General features: G+C 35.5%; 1 protein-coding gene across 1 annotated transcript in view; it reads left to right on the forward strand.

The window, feature by feature from the left end:
• The window catches only part of LOC144229051 (protocadherin-9-like), a 38,346-nt gene extending 15,146 nt beyond the window's left edge, over nucleotides 1-23,200 (forward strand). Inside the window, exons 2-4 of the mRNA XM_077761004.1 lie at nucleotides 12,501-12,505; nucleotides 14,828-14,889; nucleotides 18,782-23,200. Coding sequence (XP_077617130.1) covers nucleotides 12,501-12,505; nucleotides 14,828-14,889; nucleotides 18,782-19,158 — 444 coding nt within the window. The 3' untranslated portion in view covers nucleotides 19,159-23,200. The remainder of the gene's footprint in view (nucleotides 1-12,500; nucleotides 12,506-14,827; nucleotides 14,890-18,781) is intronic.
• The last annotated feature ends 429 nt before the right edge of the window (nucleotides 23,201-23,629 follow it).

The raw sequence follows: 23,629 nt of genomic DNA on the forward strand, positions 1-23,629 counted from the left end.
TTTGTTGTTTTTGGTTTGTTTGTTTTTGACATAACAGAATAGCACTAGGAAGGAAGAGAGGGATGGAAATATCAGTGGCTATGATTTGCTTCCTTACATGTAGAGGAACAAATAGGAAGGGCTGTCATCTTAAAGACTGCTTAAAATTTTAAGAATAATTCACTTAAGGGGGGCACGGGTGGCTCACTCGGTCGATCGTCCGACTTCCGCTCAGGTCATGATCTTGCGGTTCCTGGGTTCCAGCCCCGTATCCGGCTCTGTGCTGACAGCCAGCTCAGAGCCTGGAGCCTGTCTTTGAATTCTGTGTCTCCCTCTCCCTCTCTGACCCTCCCCTGCTCACGCTGTCTCTCTCTTTCTCAAAAATAAATAAAACATTAAAAGAAATAAATTAATTTTAAAAATGAATAATTCATTTAAGAATAACTTATTTAATATTGATATCTCAATTTGTAGCAAGCAGCAATGTAATATGCTTAGCCATTTGAGATATTTCATCTCAGGGACTTTTTTATGTCCCTGTGTGTTTTTCAGTACAGTCAAGAAAATATAATTAGTAATTGAGAATTTGTGTTTATTGTTAGATTTCCATATATAGAGAAAAACACTTCCAAACTCCAGATACAAATGACAGTGACTATTTTGTAACAAGTGTCAGGAGGGGAAAACATCTTTCATAAAAATTCATTTAAATTACTCCAATTTAGTTTAAAATAAAATAGTCTGGCATAATGATAGTGGCTTGGTGATTCATCTATAAATACTTCCATTTTGTAGAAGAAAAAAAGAAAAAAAAAAGGTAATCAACTTAATTATATCTTTCCCAGAGGGAAAGAGTTTATAGGGCTTCTCCTCCCTGCTTGGTAGCTCTGGGGTTAAATATTCAATATGATCATTATCACATCAGATTCACTAGTTATCTGAAAGGATTTGTTTTTTGGTTTTGTTTTGTTTTGTTTTGTTTTGTTTTAATTTAAAGAAGCAAAATCCAGTCTGATGCTGACTATTTTGGAATATTTAGCCCTATCTGGACACACTGTAAGCAGCACTTTTTATTTTACTGGTTTCCCATATTCATGAATAATGTATGACTAGTCATCCTTCTCAGATCAACTTATTCTGAATCCTCAACCTGACTGCAATTTGAAATGCATTTAATCATGCCAAATCCCCGTGTGTCCTTTGGAAGCCATATAGGCATATCATGAGCTGATAATTAGTCCTTATTTTGACTGGACAACATTTTTAAGAGTTAAATGACACTCCTTAATACACCCAAAAGGATAAATGAATCCCTTAAGTCATTGCTCGCTTTTATTCAGAGAAGCAAGTTCTTGACAGTTACTTTAAAAGACAAGTTGTCTCAAGGTATTTGTTTTCCCTTTTAAATTCTCTTGCTTTTGCACTTAAGCTCTGCATTATTTAGGCTAGTTAACATGCAGAGCAGGAAGCTGTTTCTTAACTTTTCCCCCCTCTTCTTGAAGATAATTTAATGCACATTAACTGGGATTCTACACCTTTTATTCTTTCTAATCCGTTTAAAGATTCTTGAGATTAAATTATTTTTAATGCTTTTAAAGTCCACCCAAGTAATAGGCTAGATATTATATTGTGTGGAAGGTACATGGTCTTTTTAAATTCCTCAATTTTACCATTTTTCTCATGTACCCTTATGAAAAAAAAAGATTCAAGCATTAAAAAAATGTTATTTTGTACAAAATAGTAATTATGTGAAAATTGTTTCTTTAGGGGAAATGAGAGATTATAGCTAGTTAAGTAAATGACAGAGTACTAATTATTATTTATGGCCTTTATTATTATATACCTGCAAGTCACAATAGATTAAGTTTCAGTTAACTCTGAACAGCTAGTAATTATAAAATACAATGCTGTCAAAAAAATCATTAACTTATGTACACCTAATCTTTGAAATTAAATTACTTTGCATTTCTTCTTCTAAGCTTTTTATAATATGAATTTTAATACTTATTCATTTAAATAATTTTTAAAATTATCAGGGCTTCACTTAAAAGATATGTGTTTGGCACTATAATTTGTAATACAAAGACATGAAACTATAATCATTCATGTGTGCACACCATTGTTTTCCTTAAATGGTAAATATTCTAAAAATGTAAGGTTTTGGCTTTTTAATTTCTGCCAAGAAGAGAGCATATTGAGGAAAAACAATAATTTCCAAAGATTTAGACTCAATATTCTGTCATTCAAATGTATATGTGGAAAAGGAACTAGAATAAGTAGTTAGACCAATAGTAGCCATAACAGCAGAAAAATGTATTAAGTCCTTCTATATATAGATCATTACACCAAGCATTTAATATGCATTGGAAAATTTAATTATCAAAACAACCCAATGGAAACACTCAGAATTAAGCAAGTTGCTCAAGGTTACATTGCTGGCAAGTGACAGAGAATAGACTTCCTTTGCTCAGATCTCACGTTAATCACACTGATTCATTGATTCTATCCAATGAAGATAAGTCTTCACACAGTGAAAATAAAGATTTACATAAGCCATGATTCCTTGGCTTTTAAACTTCAGGATACAATTAAGAAAAAGTACAAGGTATAGAAATATCCTTGAACTCACTAGTCTTTTTACCACATTATCTTCTATATACACAGCATTTCCCCATTTCAACGGATTAAGTCTCAGCTTCATGAGTTGCAGTTATATATTCTTAAGCAAACTAAAAATGCAGACATTAATCAATTCCCTAGTTAATACAGGGAATCCAGTTGGATATGTATGGCTCAAATATTGCTTTGTGTTCACTTTCTCTTAACAAATTGCTACAGTCAGTATTTCTTTCCCAATTTAAGTAACCCAGTTGTGATTAATATGTCCAACATAATCTCTTTGATGCTTTGTTCGCCAGAAATAACTGTCCACACTTCTTCTTTTTTTCTTTTTTTTCTATTCTGAAAGCATTTATTTCCACCTCTCACATTCAATTCACCAAGGAGTGGTTCGGCCTCTCCCGTTCTCAGAAGTTCAGCCCAGCACAATGTGGTTTCCAAACATGGCTTTTCTGTCTCTGAAATGACGATGATCCAAAACCGCATAATTGAGGTGTGTTTCTATCATGCAGAATTCAAAATAGACCTATATTCTGAAGATGAAACTTTTTCTTGCTGAATATGGTTTTAATAATAGAAGTTTGAGGCTTTTTCTGACACAGTCATTTAGTCTCCATATTTTGACTTGGATACAAAACTCTTCATCCTGAAGACCAACTGAGGGACAGCTGTGAGAGAAAATCCCGAAGGAAAACAGTCTGTCCCCATGTCATTCTGAGCCTGTAATCTACACCCACACACACACACACTTCTCCAATTTTTACCCATATACCTGCCCAAACTAAGTGTTCCCCTTATTTCAAGTTAAGACTGTTGAGATTACTGCTAACTCTGACATCCAGGGACACTGCTTTCCCTGGCTGTCTTCTTCTACACAGAGAGTGATTTTCTGTTTTAATGCAGCTTAGACAAAGATGATTTTTCTTTCTATCTTTAGACATGAGTTTCTAGTACATCAGTGTGTTATTACTGAGAGGTAGAATGGTAAAGTAGGTAAGCGCACAGCTCTGAGGTCAGACTGCCTGGGTTTGTAACCACATTCTATCACTCACTAACTAGATGCAGACTCATTTAACTTATCTGTGCCTTTGTTTCCTCACTTGCAACATGAGAGTAGTATACAACCTTTTCCACAGGGTTGCTATGAGAATTTAATGAGTTAATATATGTAAAGTTTTAGAATAGTGTGTGATGTGTCAACAGTTTCTGAACGAATGCATACACTTTTGCAAGTTATGTTACTCCCATAGTGGCACCTATAATCTTCATGAACTGGTAACCTTCATGCCAGTTTTGTGAAGTAAACTCCGTCTTTTATTTTCTCTCGATAGTGGAATTTCCACTGAGTTCTTGTGTCCTGCCATAACAAGTCCCAAGTCCTAATTCTACTAGTTCTTAGCTTATTTGCAGAAAGGAGAAGGCTGATGAATCAGCAGGGTTCCCATCAAATGATTCACAGTCAAATGGTTAGCAAGAGTACACATAAATTTTAGGTGATTCATTCAAAGGAAACTCCCAAAGCATATGTTTAGTGACCATTTGCATTGTTCCAATACTTATAGTTTTATATTTTTGGCTTGCTATGGAGAAAGATTCATTTGGGTTGTACAAGACACTGGCCAGTACACAAATGTTTTCTACCATTAATTCCCTCCAGCTGGTCTTCTCAGCCTGAGATTTGCGGAATAGCCAGTGTAGCTAACTCACCCAATACATGGGAAAATCTTTTTGCACCATGAAACCTGTCTTCCTAAGTGATGCCCACTGCTGGCAAAGTCAAAACTGAAAACATTAGGGGGAAAAAAAAGACTTAAAGTGTATGCACAGCAGATGGTGGGGATAAGTAGCTGATCGTCACTGTCTGCTAATCTCACTGTACCGCCTTTGAGTTGATGCAGCACCATAATTTCACCATGATTATCTATGAAATTATGTTGGACTGTTAAGCTCTGATTCATGCTTTTCTTGAGTCATCTGCAGAAGACATGACATTCTAATTGCAATCCTGAGATTTTTACACTATGAGTTTGTTAAGTGCAGACACATTATACTAAAAAATAAATAAATAAAAAGTCCTGAATGTATGTAATTTGACATTGTGAAAGATTAATACTTAGGCATGAGACCAGCCATACAATTAGACAGCTTAAATGTGTCCTACATCTTAATGTCTCTATGACTTTAAGAAGTCACAGTAAGTCCTCCTTTTCTAAAGGGTCTGTTGCCACTTTGCTGATTGAAATAAATCAAAGTCTATCAGAGGATTTAAGTGGATTATGAGAAAGCTCATCACAATTACACATAATTCTAGAAAATTGGAATCTAGGGAATTAACTGTAAATTCAGAATGTCTCAAGGTAAAAAAATACTATTTACAGTAGACATTTGGAAGTGGCTATTGAGGATGTGAGTTACTCCTATTTTTTGAATTATCTAAATTCTTTTTTAATAAGGATGAAATTTTAGTCTCTGAAGTATCATTTGAAATGACAGCTAAGGGTGCAATTTAAAATTCACATGACATTGTGTGCATACTAAAATTATATTTTGTGTTAGATATCATATAATATATAGCTTACTCAGAAATAGGGGAGAATGCACAGATTTCCATGTGATATGATTTAAATTATAGACTTTCAATCTTTTTCAGTGTGACCCAAAATAAGAACTCCATTTTATAGAGGAACCAAGAGCACACATATAAACATATGTGTTCATGTTACCAACTACAACAAAATCTTCACAAAACAATGTGAACATGGTGTAAACTGATAATGATTCCCTAAATGGGTTCAACCACCAACTAGTAAATCACGGTCTTCAGTTCGGAAAGCACTTACCTAAAATCTAAGTTACCTATGATTTTACCTTCTACCCATCAGGTTGCTACCAAAAGGCAACTAAAGTTTGTAAAATTGAAATGAGTTGGTATATTGCCAACAATAGCTCCTATTAAAATACACCCACATTACAAGAATCCAAGAAGAGAACTTTCTGATTGCCACTTTTGCTATCACATAGAGAACCTTTCCTTCATGATTTCTTGTTTTTAATATACTCATTTATGATGTAAGCTGTGTATAAGCCAAAGACAAATTTTATTTCCCAAGTGTATTATTGAAAGATTTGTATAACTGCCTACCAGAGGTCCTGACAAAACTAAACAACTCTAAAATAGCCACCATCCATAAGAAAAGAAGCTCAACACATTTGATCATAGGTATAACCTTGTGGCCACTAAATATAGGAATTTCTCATTAGACTTATTCTTAGAACCCGCTACTGCTTCCACTACATCCACCACCATGCCCCAGGCTGAGCATGACTACATTTTGTTCTATAACATATATCCATGAATTATTTCAATCAACTACATTTCTCTGTTAGAAAACAAATCCTAGTGGGAGAAACACATCCTAAAAGGGGACAAGGAAAGTGAATCGTAGAGAAGGTTATTCAGATCTGCAAATATGAAACAAAAAAAATTACTTCATCTTTTCTGTTTGGCCAATTATACTGAGAAGAAATCAAGAGAAATCACAATTTGGTTAGAAGAAATCTCAAAGGAGATATTTTGGAACTGAATTTTGAATGGTTTTGTGGGATGTAGATGGGTGACAAGGCAAGGAATAATATAAGAGGCAACACATTAAGGTCATGAGCACATGAAATAGCAACAGGGTGTCTGGAAATGACAACTGCTTTAGGTCTATTGAAGTGGACAGTGAAAGCAGGTAAGAATGGAAAGAGATTAAGGATAGCAGGCAGACAGTATACAGATCCTGAAGGGCTTTCTGTGCAAAAACTTGGAATTTGAAATTTACACTGAAATTTATAGAAAAGGGTTTTCATCTAGAGAGAGAATTGCTACTCTACTTACTGTTCTTAAAATAATGATGCAGGTGTTTCTTATTAGACACTCTCCAGCCAACTCCTAGGAGCAAAACAGGCTAAATAAAGACAAAAACAGGGGTACCTGGGTGGCTCAGTTGGTTAAGAGACTGACTCTTGATTCTGGCTCAGGTCATGATCTCAGGGTCTGCGAGTTCTGCCCCAGCATCAGGGTCCACACTGACAGTTCAGAGCCTTCTTGGGATTCTCTCTCTCTCTCTCCCTCTCCCTGCCCTTCCTCTGCTCACACTCTCTCACTCTCTCAAAATAAATAAATAAACATTTAAACACAAACACAAAAATGATACTCAAGTAATAAATATCAAGAAGTCACAAAATCCCCATAAATCTGACAAAGCCCTCTTTAAGATCATGTTCTAGTACCCGGTGCTACTCCTTAGATGTTATTTAATGCCCAGTTCTCTTGCACACAAGCACGCATGCTCTCTTTATCTTCCTGTTTTGGGGAATCACACCACCCAAATAAAAGTGGCTTAAAGTGATTTATCTGGTAATGATCTCAGAGACAGCTATCACCGAGGGATGGAGCAGATTATCGTTCAGAAGAGTGAGTTGTTAGTACTTTCCTGAACAAAAAAGAAATTGAACTTTGTTGATTTGTCACATACACATCACTTAGACGATTGTATACCAGGATGCAGTGAAATTTTCAAAAGTGCAGAATATTCTTGAGAAGATGCTGAAAAATTAGGTAAACATGACTCAAAGAAAACTTTGCAAATCAAAAATGGTCCACTCTATTTCCTTTCATGGATGGAATATGGGTAGAAGGAATCAAGTATGTCAAGTCTCTGCTGTCCCTGTTCTAACCAGAACATTGATGGGAGTGTGTATTTAGTTCCTCTTGAAACTGTAACAAAGTGCTACAAATTTGGTGTCTTAGAAAAATAGAAATGTATTGTCTTAACGTTCTGTAGGTCAGAACGGGCTTCCTGGGCTAAAATTAGTCTCACCAGGGCTGCATTCCTTTATAGAGACTGGAGGAGAGAATCTGTTGCCTTGCTTTTTCCAGAGACTTCCCACATTCCTTGGTTTGTAGCCTAATCCCCTGAAATCTCCTTATTTTAAGGTCAGTATGCTGGCAACCTCAGCACCATCTGAAACCTTAATCCCCCTCTCCCAGGTAACCTAACATGCTCACAGGTTCCGGGGATTATGAGGTAGTGTCTTTGAAGGGAACCATTGTTCTGCCCACCGCCAAAAGGGAGTGGATATTCAAGATGGCTTCAGCAGCATCACGTGGAGCATTAGAAGCACCTCTAAACTCACGCAGCATGAGATGGCATAATGTAGGCGAGAGAGGATCCCCCGAGCCTGCTTCTCTGCCAATCTCAGGCTCCAAGGAAGGTTCAACAGTGAGACTTTGCCACTCTGTGAAGAAATAGGAAGTAAATAAAGGAAAACATTTCAATGAACAGCAAAAATCAATGAAGCAAACTGATCCAGTGTTACTTCATTGATTTCTCCCACTTTAGCTGCTCTTTGAGTCCTGTTTGCTAATCATCAGAGAACATTTCTTTCCTTCTCTTCCCTTTTATTTACCTGCCCTGCGCTCCCAAGCTCTTTGCTCTATTGGTCGTAATTGTGATTGCCAAATTTAGTTTCAGCTGATGAACTTATTGATCAGAGTAAGGAGCCATCATTCCAGTGGTTTTTAACCCCACCCCCACCCCCATAAATGGTTTCTGGACCTAAAAGCTTTCTGGACCTCATCTCTCAATAGCCCTTCAAAACAAAGTTTTCCTGAAAACTTCCTTAGTAAGAAACACAAAGGAGGGACTTTTTGTCTTTGCCCCAAATCACAATAACTAATGGAATTCTGTTACAACACAGCTGTTATTACTGAAGTACTTCCAATCAGATTAGCTCTTCTGTACAACTTGTGAAATATTTCAATAGGTAATCTCAAACAAAGAGTTTTAAAATATGTTTGAAAATGGCCCTATCATTAGAATAATTGCATCATTTCTGAAGATCACTAAATTGAAAAAGAAAATGCAAGGGTACTGTGGTTTTTTGGCACATTAAAAAAATAATTATATTGCTTCCATAAATCTAAATTGCTAAAATTTGCCCTTGTGCAAAGAGTAATCACATTACATTACAGTTCCCCTTCATGCATGATTTGAGCTTTAATATAGTTTATTTTATTCTGGACTTCACACAAAATAATGCATAGAAAACAATACTTAGAAATATCTTCTATCTCATCATAGCCACTGTAGTGATGTTTTACTTACTTAAGACATCCCCACATATCAAATTAATTGTTTTAATATTGAACATACTTGCATTAAATATATAGATAATACCAGATCCTTATTACTGGAACTATTTGTTAACTTTCACTTATTTTTTTAAAAATACTTTGTTGTGGTTTATGTTGGAGGATAGAAAATTTGAGTAAATAATATATATTAATTGTTTTTTTAAGTTTTCTTTTTTTATCCTCTTTATTTGTATAGAATTGTGTTATGTGGGGAAACAAAGATAAGATGAACACTGCCTTCAAGAACACAATCCAAAGATAATATTCTTATGGTTAACAGAGACTTTATGTACTATTTTTAGAGTAAACATGCATTCCTAAAGACAATGTTAATATTTATTGTAGAATTGTTGTTCTACAACGTTATGGTCAATAAGGAAAACCGAAGATTTATGACTTATTGGAAGTGACTCTAAGTTGATGTTTTCGACTCTTTTATTGTTACCCACATAACACTTTACAATAAAACCACTATAAAGTAGCTAACACATTTCATTAAGTTAAAAAATAAACTTCGGGGCGCCTGGGTGGCTTAGTCGGTTAAGGGTTCGACTTTCACTTAGGTCATGATCTCGCGCTTCGTGGGTTCGAGCCCCACGTCGGGCTCTGTGCTGACTGCCAGCTCAGAGCCTGGAGCCTATTTCAGTCTGTATCTCCCTCTCTCTCTGACCCTCCCCTGCTTATACTGTCTCTCTCTCTCTTCTAGAAATAAATAAAAATATATATATATAAATTAAAAAATAAACTTCATCTGTATTATTATTGTTTTTGTATAAATTTTTATAATAACAAGAATTCACTTTCCATCTTCTAGTGAACCAATGAAGATATGATTTGAAGCAAACATTGGAGATCAAGTTTAGGAAAGAATGCATTTTCCAATTGGTGATGAACAATCAGTTAAAGTCATCCCCAAACTTTAATTTGGTATTTACATAAAGCCTTATAGATTATTGGGGCTTTTAGATTTGAACATTTACATGACCAAACTAAAATAGAAATATGATCAAGCCTCAATTATTTTCCTCACTTCAAAATCTGTTTCATAAATTGTTTTTGTTTGTTTTCAATCTTTCTGTCAGTATTTGAATGATTATTTATTGCATGTAATTTCTACTTTTTGAAGACGAATGTCTAATTATGAAATATTTCTTAACTTTTGAATCAAACTGAAAGAGGAAAAAATATCAAATATAAAAAATATTCCCTCTTTCTTGATTGACCAGGAGGCTGGAAGAATACTGTGATCCTAACTCGGTTATCTTGAACCCCTCTGAAACTTTATGTAATTTTGGGGGTATATATATCCCCACAGGGAGTGATACTTCTAGTTTTTATCAGATTATTAAAGGCTTTGACACCCCAAACAAATAATTTCTAATAGAAGAAAAAAACTTATGGAAGATAGACTTTCGCAGTAGGAAATAAGCATGAATGATTGAAAAACCAGAATTGGGACTTTAGTGGAATAATCCATTGCTAACTTGTGAAATAAATGCCCCCAGTCTTTTCCTGGGTTTTATCAACTCTTTTGATCAATACCAGAGCATCTTCTCAGTTCCAGCTCTTTCCTTTCTCTCCTTCCACTCAGCTCCCTTAACCTACACCTCTTGTAATTTTCATGTGTGAAGAGAAAAATCAAAGCGAAATTGCATCTCTGATGTGCATAAATTGATCACTCCCAAGCAGTCACCGTACATTTTTCTGCTGTAGTGCAGTTTTCATGTGCCAACCAGCAGACTCATGTTTGAGTTGATTCAGCAAGACTGCTTGAGACATGGTGTGCGCTGTCTCCACTGTATATGATAATGCCACATTCAGAATGACAGTGGTCTAAGCCTCAGGGCAGTAAATGCTTTTCGAGATACATTCAATTGCTCTTTAACTGAGTTTAGCCTAAGGTGCGGAGAAAAGTTGCTGAGGCTTTCAAACATGTTTAAACATTTTAATATTGCCCTGGCGTGTCAGCTTGAACTAGAACACTCCTAGGTATAAAATGCAGACCTGTAATCCTGTAATTGCAGACCCAGAATTTCCAGAGCTTTCTCTAGTAGCCCTGAGCCTGAACTTGTTAATTAAAATGTGCATACATGTCTGAAAATGTTCTTTGGAAGAGTTGTACTTTCAGTAATGTTGGTCAGTTTGTTACTCATGAAAAGAAGATATAAAATAAGTAGCATATATCATTTCCAGATCTCAGGCTGTTGTTTGTATATAGTAGATAGTATAATAATACCCCCCATGATTATTATCTCGGTGATCCATCACTGTATTGATGAACTCTTCCCCCTCCCAGAAAAACAAAAACAAACAACATGTAGGGGCTTCAAACAACAAAGGTTTATTACTTCTCACATTTCTGTGGACTGGCTGTGTGGCACCCTTGCTACTTGCGCGTGGCTCACTCAGGAGTCTGCCTAACTGGAGCTAGGCTCTGCTGAGACAGCTGAGACTCTTTCTCAAATAGTGTTTCATCTTCAGAGAAACTAGATTGTGTTTTCTCTTGGGGTAGGGATGTCAGGGTTCCAAGGGCAAATGCAATAGATGTTGCTAGAGTTCTTGAAACCTAGTGTGGAAATAACGTTTCACTTCTGCCACATTCAGTCATCAAAACTGGCCAGTCTTCAAGATGTACATAGAATCTACATCTTGACATAAGATCAGTGGTGTCACCTGCCAAAGGCGTGTGTATAGGGGGTTAATTCCTGGCCTCATGTCACAATTTAAAACTATCGTGTACATGGATCATGAAGTCTACAGAGCTCTTTGGCTGAATGGCTTTCTGTTTCATTATTTCCGCCGTATGAAGGGTTCACCGAATCTGAGGCATTTGCCCTGCTATTTTTTGTCTTTCTTAGATTTCAACCTCTTAGTCTTAGATTAGTTTATTGCTAATTTTTGGCCTTTCTTAGAAACAGAGCAACTTATTTTATGACCCATGCAGACAAAGCAAGGTAGCAAGCTAACAATCCAGTACTTAAGGGGCAAATCTCTTTCAAATAAAAGGATTAATTGTGAGATTGTTCTGTGTAGGTTGTAAAGATAACTGTAAATAGATCATCTTTTTTTTGCTTTGAGCAACTATAATGACACATACTGAATACATCTTTTCTGGAAAAGTCTTAATAAATAAGCACCTGACGTAGAGTATCCAGGAAATGGCAACCTGTATATTTTCTTAAAGAGATGACAACTCTGGTATTTTACAGAGTCTATAAGCATAAAGGCATTAGTACGACTGGAAAAGTAACTCAAAATACATGTCCTTTTGATTGATGATTGGTATTAATTCCATAGTAAGTTATCTGGAAACCTTTTACCCAAATACATCTCCAAATTCAAAGTCCTTCATAGGTTGAAAAAAGTATTACCATGTATCTATCATATATTACTTAAAAAATCTGAGACAGTGCTCTTAATGAAACATACTATTTCTACAGCAAAATATAAATATTTATACCACATAAGATAAAGATGAAGCATAGTCTTGGATTGAATATCCAGATGTAAATTTATGGGGAAAAACAAAAACAAAACTTGGATTTTCAAAGCATTTTTGAGGACAGAATTGGGTATGAGGGATGGTATGCCTGAAGTAGGTAATATTTATTTGGGGCTCATTGTGTGTTCATGAATTATTACAAATACTTTAACTATATTAAAACACTTACTGCCCACAATAACCCTAAAAAGTTAATTTATTCTTAAACCTGTTATATAGATGAGGTAATTTAAATAAGTCAAGTTACTTGTAGGGCATCAAGGTGCCTCAGTCAGCTAAGCATCCAATTCTTGATTTCAGACCAGGTCATGATCTCACAGTTTGTGGGATAGAGCCTTGTGTCGGGCTCTGTGCTGGTAGCATGGAGCCTGCTTGGGATTTTCTCCCCACATCTCTAGGCCTCTTTCTTGCTCATACATTCTCTGTCTCTGTCTCTCTCCAAATAAATAAACTTAAGAAAAAAAAGTGACTTGTTCATAATTACATACTCCCTAAAGTGAAAAAAATTAAGAGTTTTAATCCAAGGAACCTGGCTCCTGAGCCTGTTTCCCTAAATAACATATTTATCACTTATGGAAGAGTACAGAGATTTTATATATATGACCTACTGTTTACTGAACATCTACACTGCACCAGAGAGCATAGGCATTCTATAGATTAATTCTTTTATCCTGGAAATACGTAAGGAAGTAGGTATTATCTCACACATGAGGACCTTGAGGCTCAGAGAGGTCACATCCAAAGTTATACAGCTTCTATATGCTGCACCCAGAATCATACTCAACAATGCTGAGACAAAAAAAAAAAAAAAAAAAAAAAAANCAAATCATTGTCCCCATCGGGATTTACATAGGAGTCCATAAGTAAGACTGAAGTCAAGGTTGGGTGGATGGGCCAGCCTTATATCCTCTTCTAATTTGCTTGGATCAAGTGATTTTATGACAAATTAGAACACTATTTTAAAAATGTAAGCCCTTTTTTGTAGCTGTAGCTGACACTTATGTAACTATAAATCCCTTCTTTGAGTGAGCACTCAGACATTTAAAGGATTACAAACCGATTGTCCGCATCAGTGATTCCTACCCTCTCCATTATCTACTATGTGTTTACCTTTCCAATTTTCCCAAATTCCCCAAACAGATAAAAGGCAGGGATCTTTAAGTTGTTTACATTAAAAAGCCAACTCCAATCCTGTATGAGCTTTTTGGATTTCATCCCCTCACATGTAATCTTGATTGACTACAATAATAATTTTCCAGTAAAGAGTTTATTTATTTTCCCAGTTGTATTATGTAAAACAAAAGTAAATCAGTTTCTTACAGCTATTTTCAAATAAAGCCCTTTATTCAATTATTTGAGTAAAAGAGATATTTCCTTTTGGATTAAGAAAAGAAAGGTAAAATGTTAAAACATTTGTTGGTAAGTCATTACCAATTGTCTTACTTTTTGTTGTTGTTGTTCATCCTTTCGTAAAGTCTTTTCATTGTCCACCAAATTCCACCAAGATTTAGATGTGACTCTAGAAGAAGAAGTCTTTATATAACAGGATATCAAGAAATATAAAAAGAAAATACTTTAAAAGAATGAAAAGCAAAGGGTACCTGTATGTGTTTTTATTTCTCTCCAGAAGGAGAGAATGACACAATTTTTCATTTGCAGAATGTTCTCAAGTAATGTTAAGACTATTCTAGTATTGACTTAAAAAATACAAATTGTAGGAATGGTATGAGCATCTACACGTTGACTAAAAAGTCATTTATCACGTGATCAGAGAATTAAGTAATTTGTATATTAATCAAATAAGGAAATGGTGCATATGTTTTAAATATCTGAACTTAAAAGAAAACCGCGTTGGAAATACTTTAAAACTATAAGTGCAATATTGTCATGACTTTTCTTAGGAGACGAAAATATCCTTGTATCTTCAGCCCCAAGCCAAGGGCCTGAAGTAAAGTGGGTGCCCAGGATTCTGACAGAATGCATAAATCAGCGTATGAAAAACCCTACTGGTACAGAGCTGTCTTCGAGTCTGCATGATACAGTCTTCTTCTGTAATAAAGATGCTTGTACTGGTTTCTGAACTGGATAGGACAGCTTCTGAAACATGAAATGCCTGCATAAATCTAGGCTCTCCTTGCTATTTCTGATGATTCCACATATTGTCTGTCTGTCACTTATTGTTGAGGTCACTGTACCAGCAGTTTCCCACGCCAGCTCAGCTACCGAGCCCAGTCAAGATGCCTATACTTCTTTTCCGAGAAAGAGCTTGAGTTCTTAAATTCATAATTTCTTCTACTTTAAGAAATGTATAGTTTTCAGGAGGTGGCACCATTTTTGTCATTAAGTAGTAAGATTTGTGACTTTGTGGAATCTATGTCCCCAGACACTTTGTTTTCCTCTTCCTTTGGAGACTCTAGTATTTCCTTATGGCTGTGGGTAGCAGTAGTTGACCTCTATGTACTCAGCTGTTACATTTTAAGAAGGAGCATTATGGTGTTATGAGAAAAACTAAAGTGAAAGTCAAAACACTTATTCTTTGGCCTTAGCTCTCCCCGAGGCTGGGCCCCTCACTGCTGCCACGCTCCTTGCTCTTGGGCTGAGGTGATAGGTAAAAGGAGTAGATGAGGGAAAGTACTTTTTATGTTATAAATTATGAGCTATTAGGATGGCTTAAAACTGGACTTTCGAAAAGAAAATTAACTTAATGTCTAAGACAGGACTTTTACTCTCCAAGGGGATATAATGGTTCTAGTAAATACCTCGAACTCAAAGTATTAACTCGAACTCCACAGGTAATGCTAAAGCAGCCATAGGATCTTATTAATATCACTCCCACATCCACTCTTTGCAAGGCTTGATATGATTAAGTAGAGGTATGGAGGGGGAGACTCTAAGGAACTGATTTTGTTGTAGAAAGTGCTGATAGAGCATACCATTTAATTTGATCAGGATCTTTTACTTTTTATTGATTTACTCAAAAAAACTAACAAGAGTTGTCATTAACTATTTCCCATCTTCACTAAGGTCCAAATGAAAAGACGTAGTACTAAACCAAAGCATGAAATAATGTTGATAGGTATCAAAACCACATCCTTCAATGAAAGACTGAAAGATGGTTACTAGTTGTGTAAGGTCTGCCTCTATCATTCCACAAAGCAGGACATTTTAAGAGTGTATCTTTTATGAAAGGGAAAAAGAAGTATCTTGAACGCTTCTTTAAGACCCTTTATAACTTTTGTGTTAAAAAAAAAGTAGACTTGCCTAATTAAAATAAGAAAATATAGAAACACAGAAAAACACTATTCCACTCATGCCTCGCCTTAATAAATTGCATCATAATACAAATTGCATTTGTTAATCATTGGCATTTCTTTTGAGGATTCATTTGAGTCATCAAGATTGGAAGCTTTGATTGCTCATGATGAATCTCTTATAGCCTTTCTTGATTATTTTCTAAATCTGATGAAAAACACTGCAACATGTCTCAGCCAATTAGGCTTGTCAACTTCCACTGTGGTCCCCAATCAAGTGTTTGACTTTGGAAGTGACGGGAGATTCTTATTCAAAGTTATGCTTCTTGGATAGAGATGTGGCAGCCCACATGTGGCTGATGGCAGAGAAGACAAGTTGCCTTTGGTAAATGCAATAAGAGGAAATCCATTTTAGCAGGAAATAATCCAGACTATGAAGTAAAGGCTGAGGGAAGAAATTGAAGAGTATTTCATTTCTACTTGATGAGAAATTGAGTCAATCTAAATAAATATAATTTCTTATGAACGGCAGGGAGTTCAGGTACCCAAGTAAAACAATAGGTAAGAAGAATTGTTTGCACATTACAGAGCTCTCTGAGCTGTTTCTAAATGCCTCTCAAGCAAAAGAAAAACAAAGTGCTACAAATTTAAAGCTGAAAACACAAATTAATCCCCCAAAAGCAGAGAACATATAAGTCACTGTGTAAGTAAACTGACACATGGTGTGAGACTTAAGTAATCTTAGACGATTGGTGAACATTCTAGGTCATTTTTACAGGGAATTACAACCACATTCAAAGAGGTTTTTTCCTATTTTAGTAGCTTTATTCCTGATTACTTTCTTGTTTTCTTGAGAGACACTGTCATACAAGAAAAAGAAAAATTTGAACTTGTTAAAGCAATAAAGAAAACAAGGAGGGGGCGCCTGGGTGGCTTAGTCGGTTGAGCGTCCGACTTTCGCTTAGGTCATGATCTCGCGGTTCGTGGGTTCGAGCCCCGCGTCGGGCTCTGTGCTGACTGCCAGCTCAGAGCTTGGAGCCTGTTTCAGTCTGTTTCTCCCTCTCTCTCTGACCCTCCCCTGCTCACGCTCTCTCTCTCTCTCTCTTCTAGAAATAAATTTTAAAAAAAAAAGAAAAGAAGGAATATTTAGAGTAAAATAGGTCTGATCTTACACTTGTCCTTTTTATAAGGATTTTTCCTGTTCAAGTCATTTAAGTCAGCTTCAAATAAACAAAGCATCCCAAGATAGAACATATTCCCAAAGAACTCACATTTTGTTCATTTAAATAAACTAGATTACAAAAAGCATTCCTAAAATTGCCAATAGTTTGATTTTTGAAATGCTTCTAAAATTGTGTCTGAGGGACACAAGAGGGAATTTTTGGCATAAAAATGAAGAAGAAAGTGCTTTTTCTTTCAATGATAAAATTGTAGGGTCTCCCCACTTAGAAGTCAAATAGCACAGCATGTGCAGCTACAATAAATAATCATCTTTGCATTTTACCTTTGGGAAAGAGAAAAGCCATTCTAGATTTTCTGTGAAGAGCACTGGCATTTCCTCATTGAACTCTCAGCACACAGCATAAAAATCTCAGGCCATAGAGGTTCAAAAATCAATTGGCTGGCAAATGTCAATATTCCAGTTATCCATCACTGCAAGGGGAAAAAATGGTATGCGTTGGGCTGCCTTGATTTAGGAGATTTGGCAGAGTAAAACTTCTGAAATAGTCTATACAAATAATAGCCCAAATAAGAATGTAATGTTAAATTACAGAGGATGGTATGTGGAGACAGAAGCAGATGGTATAAATATATCAGGGGTAATGTAAACAATGCCTTCTTCTATTTTAAACCAAATCTACCCAGGGTTATGTAGAAGCAAATTTCACTATTCCATTGTTGTGAATATATTTGCAGAGGTTAAAATTTCTCATTCTTTTAAGTTCAAAGCCTTGTTTAAAAAAGAAGAAAGAAAGAAAGAGAGAAAGAGAGAAAGAAAAGGAAGGAAGGAAGGAAGGAAGGAAGGAAGGAAGGAAAAACATGACACCATATGATATAAATTGGAGCTCAGTCATATTATGTTACTTTGTTTGGCAATAAAATAAACTACAAAACATATCAAACAAGACCCCAGAGGTATTATTTTAGAATCTGTTGAGGTACCTCAGGTTTCTCTCTCTCTCTTTCAAATAAAAATAGTCTGTTAAAAAATTGTAATAGTAAGAAAATACATACGTACTCTCCAAACACAGACACATATTAATGATTTTACTTACATATACAGATAATTCTCAATTTCCATCTCAAATCCTGATCCCTAAGAACTGTCTAGGTTAGCTTTATAGTAATAAAAGAAATTTCCAGTTCTACTAGGCAACACCATTCATTAGGAGTCCACACTATTTCATCAAAACTTTAGAAGCTTGACTGCATTTAGCCAATACATTACATTTAACATAATATTTTTATTCAGCAAACACACTGGCAAATGTTTTCTTCAGTCAACACTTAAGGGATTATCCGACAGCACATATTAGGTCATGTGACGTGGTGGGTGGGAGGTGGGTGCGGGCTAGGGTGGGGTTGGTGATGCCGTTGCTAATATGTTCACACCCATAACCTACTTGTACTTTGCTTTTTTTACTTTTTACCAAATAATCTGCTGTCAATTTAGCTTCTGCTTCTGAGTCACCCTGATATTTTAGAATGTATTTTAAATATAAGGTTTTGCATATTTGCATCCATGAATAATATATAAGCAGAATGAAATCCAATTGGCAAAAGTACACAATTTCTGGGATAATTTATAAGTAGGGTAAATCATCTATTTGGGTTTAATAACTTTTCTTAAGCATGTGGAAAAATTTATAGCCATACAAATACACATATGCACTTTATTTCTACTTGAGAATATACACATGCCTCTGTTCTGTTACAAATGCATGTGTACCTATCTATCCTACAGACTTAAATTTATTAGTTTGTTCATGCCTCTCTTTCCATAGTATTTGTTCTTTATGCAAAACCTTATCTTTAATGGATATGAAATCAAAGCCATTCTATGGTAATGATGAACTATGGGGTGTTGAAAAAAGGAAAATAATACAAGAATATATATATACATATATACATGTATACATATATATGTATATATATATATATATGTTTCTCTTTTCCAATTTCATACCTATCAGGAACACCATTTTGGAGAATGGTCACCTTTAATGTCTCCTGTTCCTTGAATTTCAGATTCAAGACCTCTTCCAGATGTAGCCCTGACTGGGAAGTGTACCCGTGAGTGTGATGAATACGGCCACTCAGACTCCTGCTGGATGCCGGTCCGCACTTCTCCAGAGAGGAAGAAGAGCCAGCCCAAACTCTCCACTTTCATGCCTGTTGATGAACGAGGAAGCCAGGAAAAGCTGGCCAATGGCGAGGCCGCAATCATGGGTGACCGCAACAGAAACCTCCTGAACAAAAAGTTGACCTCCTCCTATGAGACCTTCAGTGCAGCTAGTTTCAGCAAAAATGAGGAAGCCAACCCTGAGGATATTCCCCTTACAAAAACAGGGGAATACAAGCCATCTCCTGTCAATACTCTCACTAGAAGAGAAGTTTACCTGTAGGCTCTAAAGAAGAACAGCAAAGTTCTTTTCATGTATGAGAAGGAGAATAAGGGGCAAAAAAACAAAAAAAACAAAACAAAAAAAAAAAACCTTACAAAGAAAAACCGTTTAATCAAAAAGAGGGGGCTACCAAAGAGACAAAGCTTTGCCTGCCACTTCTGCCTCCAGATCAGGCCTTTAGTGATACTGTTAGCCTGATTGTAATGTACAATGTAGAAACCATCCTTGTTACTTGCATGTCTAACCCCTTCACCGATTATTCCCAACACCTGCTATCCCTCTTCCCCATTCCCCTCCAAGGAAGAAAAAAAAAAAAAAGATGGTTGCAAGTTTCTTTCATGGTAACAAGCCTGATTAGCAGAACACAACACACTCTCATTATCCCTAAGCTGAAGCATGATTTAGTCACTTCAATTTAGTTCGAATGCCATCCGGCTGGTCTAAATTAACTAACTAACTAACTAACTAAATAAATAAATAAATAAAACAGCAACAACAGAAAAACAAAAAACAAAAACCTATCAGGTAAAATATATTTCAGACATACCATCAGAATGTGATTAATCACCATGAAAGGCAATCCCCCCAAAATGATAGAGTCCCTGTAAAGGTACATTTCTTACGCAGGGGGACTCTATAAGAGGCATGTTGGGAATCTCACAGGTGTAATATTCTCATAACAGCGACTGACAACTAGACTATATCCCTGTTGGAGATTGCGGTCCCAAATTAGCATATGGTTGTTCTTTTCAAGTCAGGAGTATCAACTTCAACCCCGTACATCCATTGAATATTCTTTGTATACACACAATCTTGACCACATGTATCAATTACACTAATTACAACTTGTAAAAATTATATATATATTTTTTTTTCAGAACAGCACCACTATTATCAACTAACTGGAACAATTGTGTCATTAAGAGGCCAAAGATCACACGGCAGATCAGGGAAATCATGAGGTAGATTTGGTCTTGACATGGAAACCCATTAAGCAACAAAAGCAATCGAATCATGCACCCACAGAAATACTCAGACACTAACTTATATTACATCGTCTCTATACCCGAAAACATGCATTCTCTTTTAAAATGAATTTTCTTTGAAAGCTCAGAAAGTGAAAAACTAAAGTGATGTATTTTTGGTATTTTAGTAGGTGATTAGTTTAGGTTCCAGTTTAGTTTCAAACAATAGTATCAGGGAAGATTCCACTTTTAAAAAATCACATTTGTGGGAAGGAAGTGAAAGAAGGCTATGTGGGCACAGTCTTTTAAGTTAAAAATCACTGTTATCATTGTAGAATCCAGGTCATGCTTGCTGGTCCTATTATTTACATTTCAAATTACCAATTGTATTTTTTTATGTGTTTAACACACTCTTCCAGACAACACAAGTGCATTAATTTTGGATCCTGTGCAAAATAGCTCTCTTTTAAGACTCACGACATTGAAACAAGGTGATGCCCTAATTTATTTGTCACAAGTGTGATTTTGAACATTATTTTCTATGTCTTAAAACAAATCCAGACTGAACATGAAAGAAAGGAGTTCTGGGCAGTGATATGTTTCCTTGTATGTACATCCCAATGTGGGAAAATATGCAGTTTTTCCAGTGTAAAAAAAAAAATCCAAGCCAGAATATATGGATTTTGAGTCATTTGTTCCATAGAAGATGATTTAACATAATTGGAGACTGAGCTGGGACATTCAGACAAAAGTGACAATCCAGGGACAGAATAGGGGATAACAGGTGAAGAGAGCAAATATTCCCAATAGTGATGGTTTGCAACCTGGTTAAGACATAGGCTGATGGCTCTCTAGCAAACTGTAGAAATAGTGTAGCTTTGGATAGTTTTATTCTTTACAGAATTTCTTAGACTATAAGGTGAAGCAGCCTGGACTAGAGGTTGTGAACTCACTACTAGTTCATCAAAATGTTTATCTTTGAAAACCACTTCTCTGTTTGGTGGGCAACTCATTTCCTTCTGCTCTTTCTTAAATGGAGTTTTCATTTTGATGTTAGTTTATGTATAATAGTTAGGATGAAAGAAGATATGTAATTGAAACAAAAACTTTGGACTAAAATATCAATAATTGAACATTTTTATGTTTGATTATTATTTACACGATGGAAAGATGCAATTCTAGTACCTTGTTAGGAAACTGCATTAAAGCAGTTCTGCCTTGTATAATCTGTAAGTACCTATTAAGACAAAATACTTCTAAAGATACTTATGAAATGTATACATATTTTTTCTTGCACGTTACAAAGCAAATACTCAATTGCATAACACAGGCATTCAACAAACTTTTTTTTAATGCATTTTTTCTTTCTTTCATGAGACACTTGACACCATTAGATAGTTCATTTCACTCTATCTTAAAACCCTCCCATGGTCTGTAAAGCTAATACGGGTCATACTGGACCTTCGGATTAATTGGATCCACATTCCCCAATGATGTTTGCACCACGTTCAAGACAGCCATATCATTGTCATTTAACTCGTGAGCCTCTCTTTAGAACTAAAATGGGTGTGAAAGAATAAAATTCAGTGTACTGTAACTATTCACAGTAATTCTGGTAGAATTAGCTCTCATAACATGTTTATTATATAATGAGCTGGCATGACAGAAATATATTTTGTGTTTGTATGACTTTTATTTTGAATAAGTTAAATCTGGTGCCACTCCATATATAGAGTGCTTTTGAAAAAAATCAATAAAAAGACACAAAAAAATAATAAATGAGTGAATGCAAAATAAGCAACTGTGCCTTTTATACCTGTTGTTACGGTAAAAAAACGGTTGTTGGGTTTGGACAATGAGGGAAAATGGGCTATTCCCGACTTTTTTGATCTTGTATAGTTATCCATGTTTATTTTCTGAAAATAATAAATAATATATTAAAAATTTGCCTTCTGACAAACTCAGATAATGGACCAGTCTTAAATACCGTTCATTCATAAAACAGAACTAAGGCATTAATTAATATGGGCTGCTTAATTCTGACTAGAAGGCTAAAGCGTTTATTGTAATAGTAACACAGAACGATAGTATCAGGGGTGAAATCAGTCCATTCTGCAAGGTCAAATATTGATTTCATATTTCTATCCTTTATTTCCTTTTTGTTGTTATTTTTCTCTTAGCTGCTGTTTCATTTTGGTTGGACAATATATCAACCATACTTGTTTTCTGTACACAAGAATTTCAAGTGAACTTTGCATGCATTATACATTAGGACACATTTATAAATTAATGAGTAACTATATAAATTTATGTGTATTAAAATTTAAGTGTATGTCTATAGCTTCAGTCTCAAATCTAATGCTCATTCTGAACCTCCAGATATCATTTCTGTATGGTTTCTGACTGGCCTGCTGCCTGAGTTTCAGAAAACAAGGGAGGCATTATTTTTATGGAAAGAAAAACTAAGATGGTACTGAAGATGTCTGGCTGAAAGGCTACCCTAGGAAGCTGTCTTATAAAAAAATAAAGTAACGCACAGACCAGAAGAAGCCGTCAAGAGTCAAGCCATCCTAAAAACAGGCCTGAGAAATCCAAAGAGCAAAGTAATTTTAGGTATATTGTATCAACGGTAAATACACAATGTGAACTTAGTAGGGAAAAAAAGTGAAGATGATGGTGAATAATCTAAAGCTGGTTAGTTGGGACCCAGGCAGAGGAATAGGTAACATCTGGAGGAAGGCATCATTTTTTCAGCTACCTAGGGTTTACTTTCAGACAACTTTTCCTACATTTTAAAGCACTTGCATTCAGTGTGGTACGATCTGTTTGTAATGTTAATCATTGACTATTGTTCTGCTACTTGGATGTTGATAGTGAAGCAGAGAACAATTTATCATCGTTTATTATAAGTCACTATGCACGCAACTATGCTAAACATGACGAAATGTATTAAACACTCGTCCAACTATTTATGAAAAACTTTACATAATTTAATTTGCTTTTGTACAGTTTTCTGTAAATAAATTGCTTGTCATTTTTGTCTCTGCAAATTAAAATATAACATGGTCAAATGGTTTCACACTCGTAAGTGTACTTCTCTGTTGACAGGTAATTCCAGTTTGATTGGACGAGAAGTGAATGGATGCATGTACCAGTTTGATTTAAAATGGTTTGAGTTCTGCTAAATTAAGATGGAGTAAAGGAGATAATGCAGCAGTAACCGTTGATTCAGAGGACGCCATGCATAGCTGTCATCGCACTTTGTTTTATAATAGAAGAGAACTTGGATTCTTCAGTTTCATCAGAATAATCTTTAAGACAGTTACCTAGCTAGCTTTCACATGCTAAGTGGTCAGTCGAAGAATTTCTCATCATTAACATAAAGACTGATCTTTCAGGTGTTATCTAGAGAAATTTCACCTTTAAGGTAAAACTAATTCTAAGTCGAAATGTATCTGTTCAGGAAATGTTTGCTTTTAATCTAAAATAGTGGTGACCACAAATAC

Source organism: Crocuta crocuta, unplaced genomic scaffold, assembly GCF_008692635.1.
Source record: "Crocuta crocuta isolate KB4526 unplaced genomic scaffold, BGI_CrCroc_1.0 scaffold578, whole genome shotgun sequence".
NCBI classification, from domain to species: domain Eukaryota; kingdom Metazoa; phylum Chordata; class Mammalia; order Carnivora; family Hyaenidae; genus Crocuta; species Crocuta crocuta.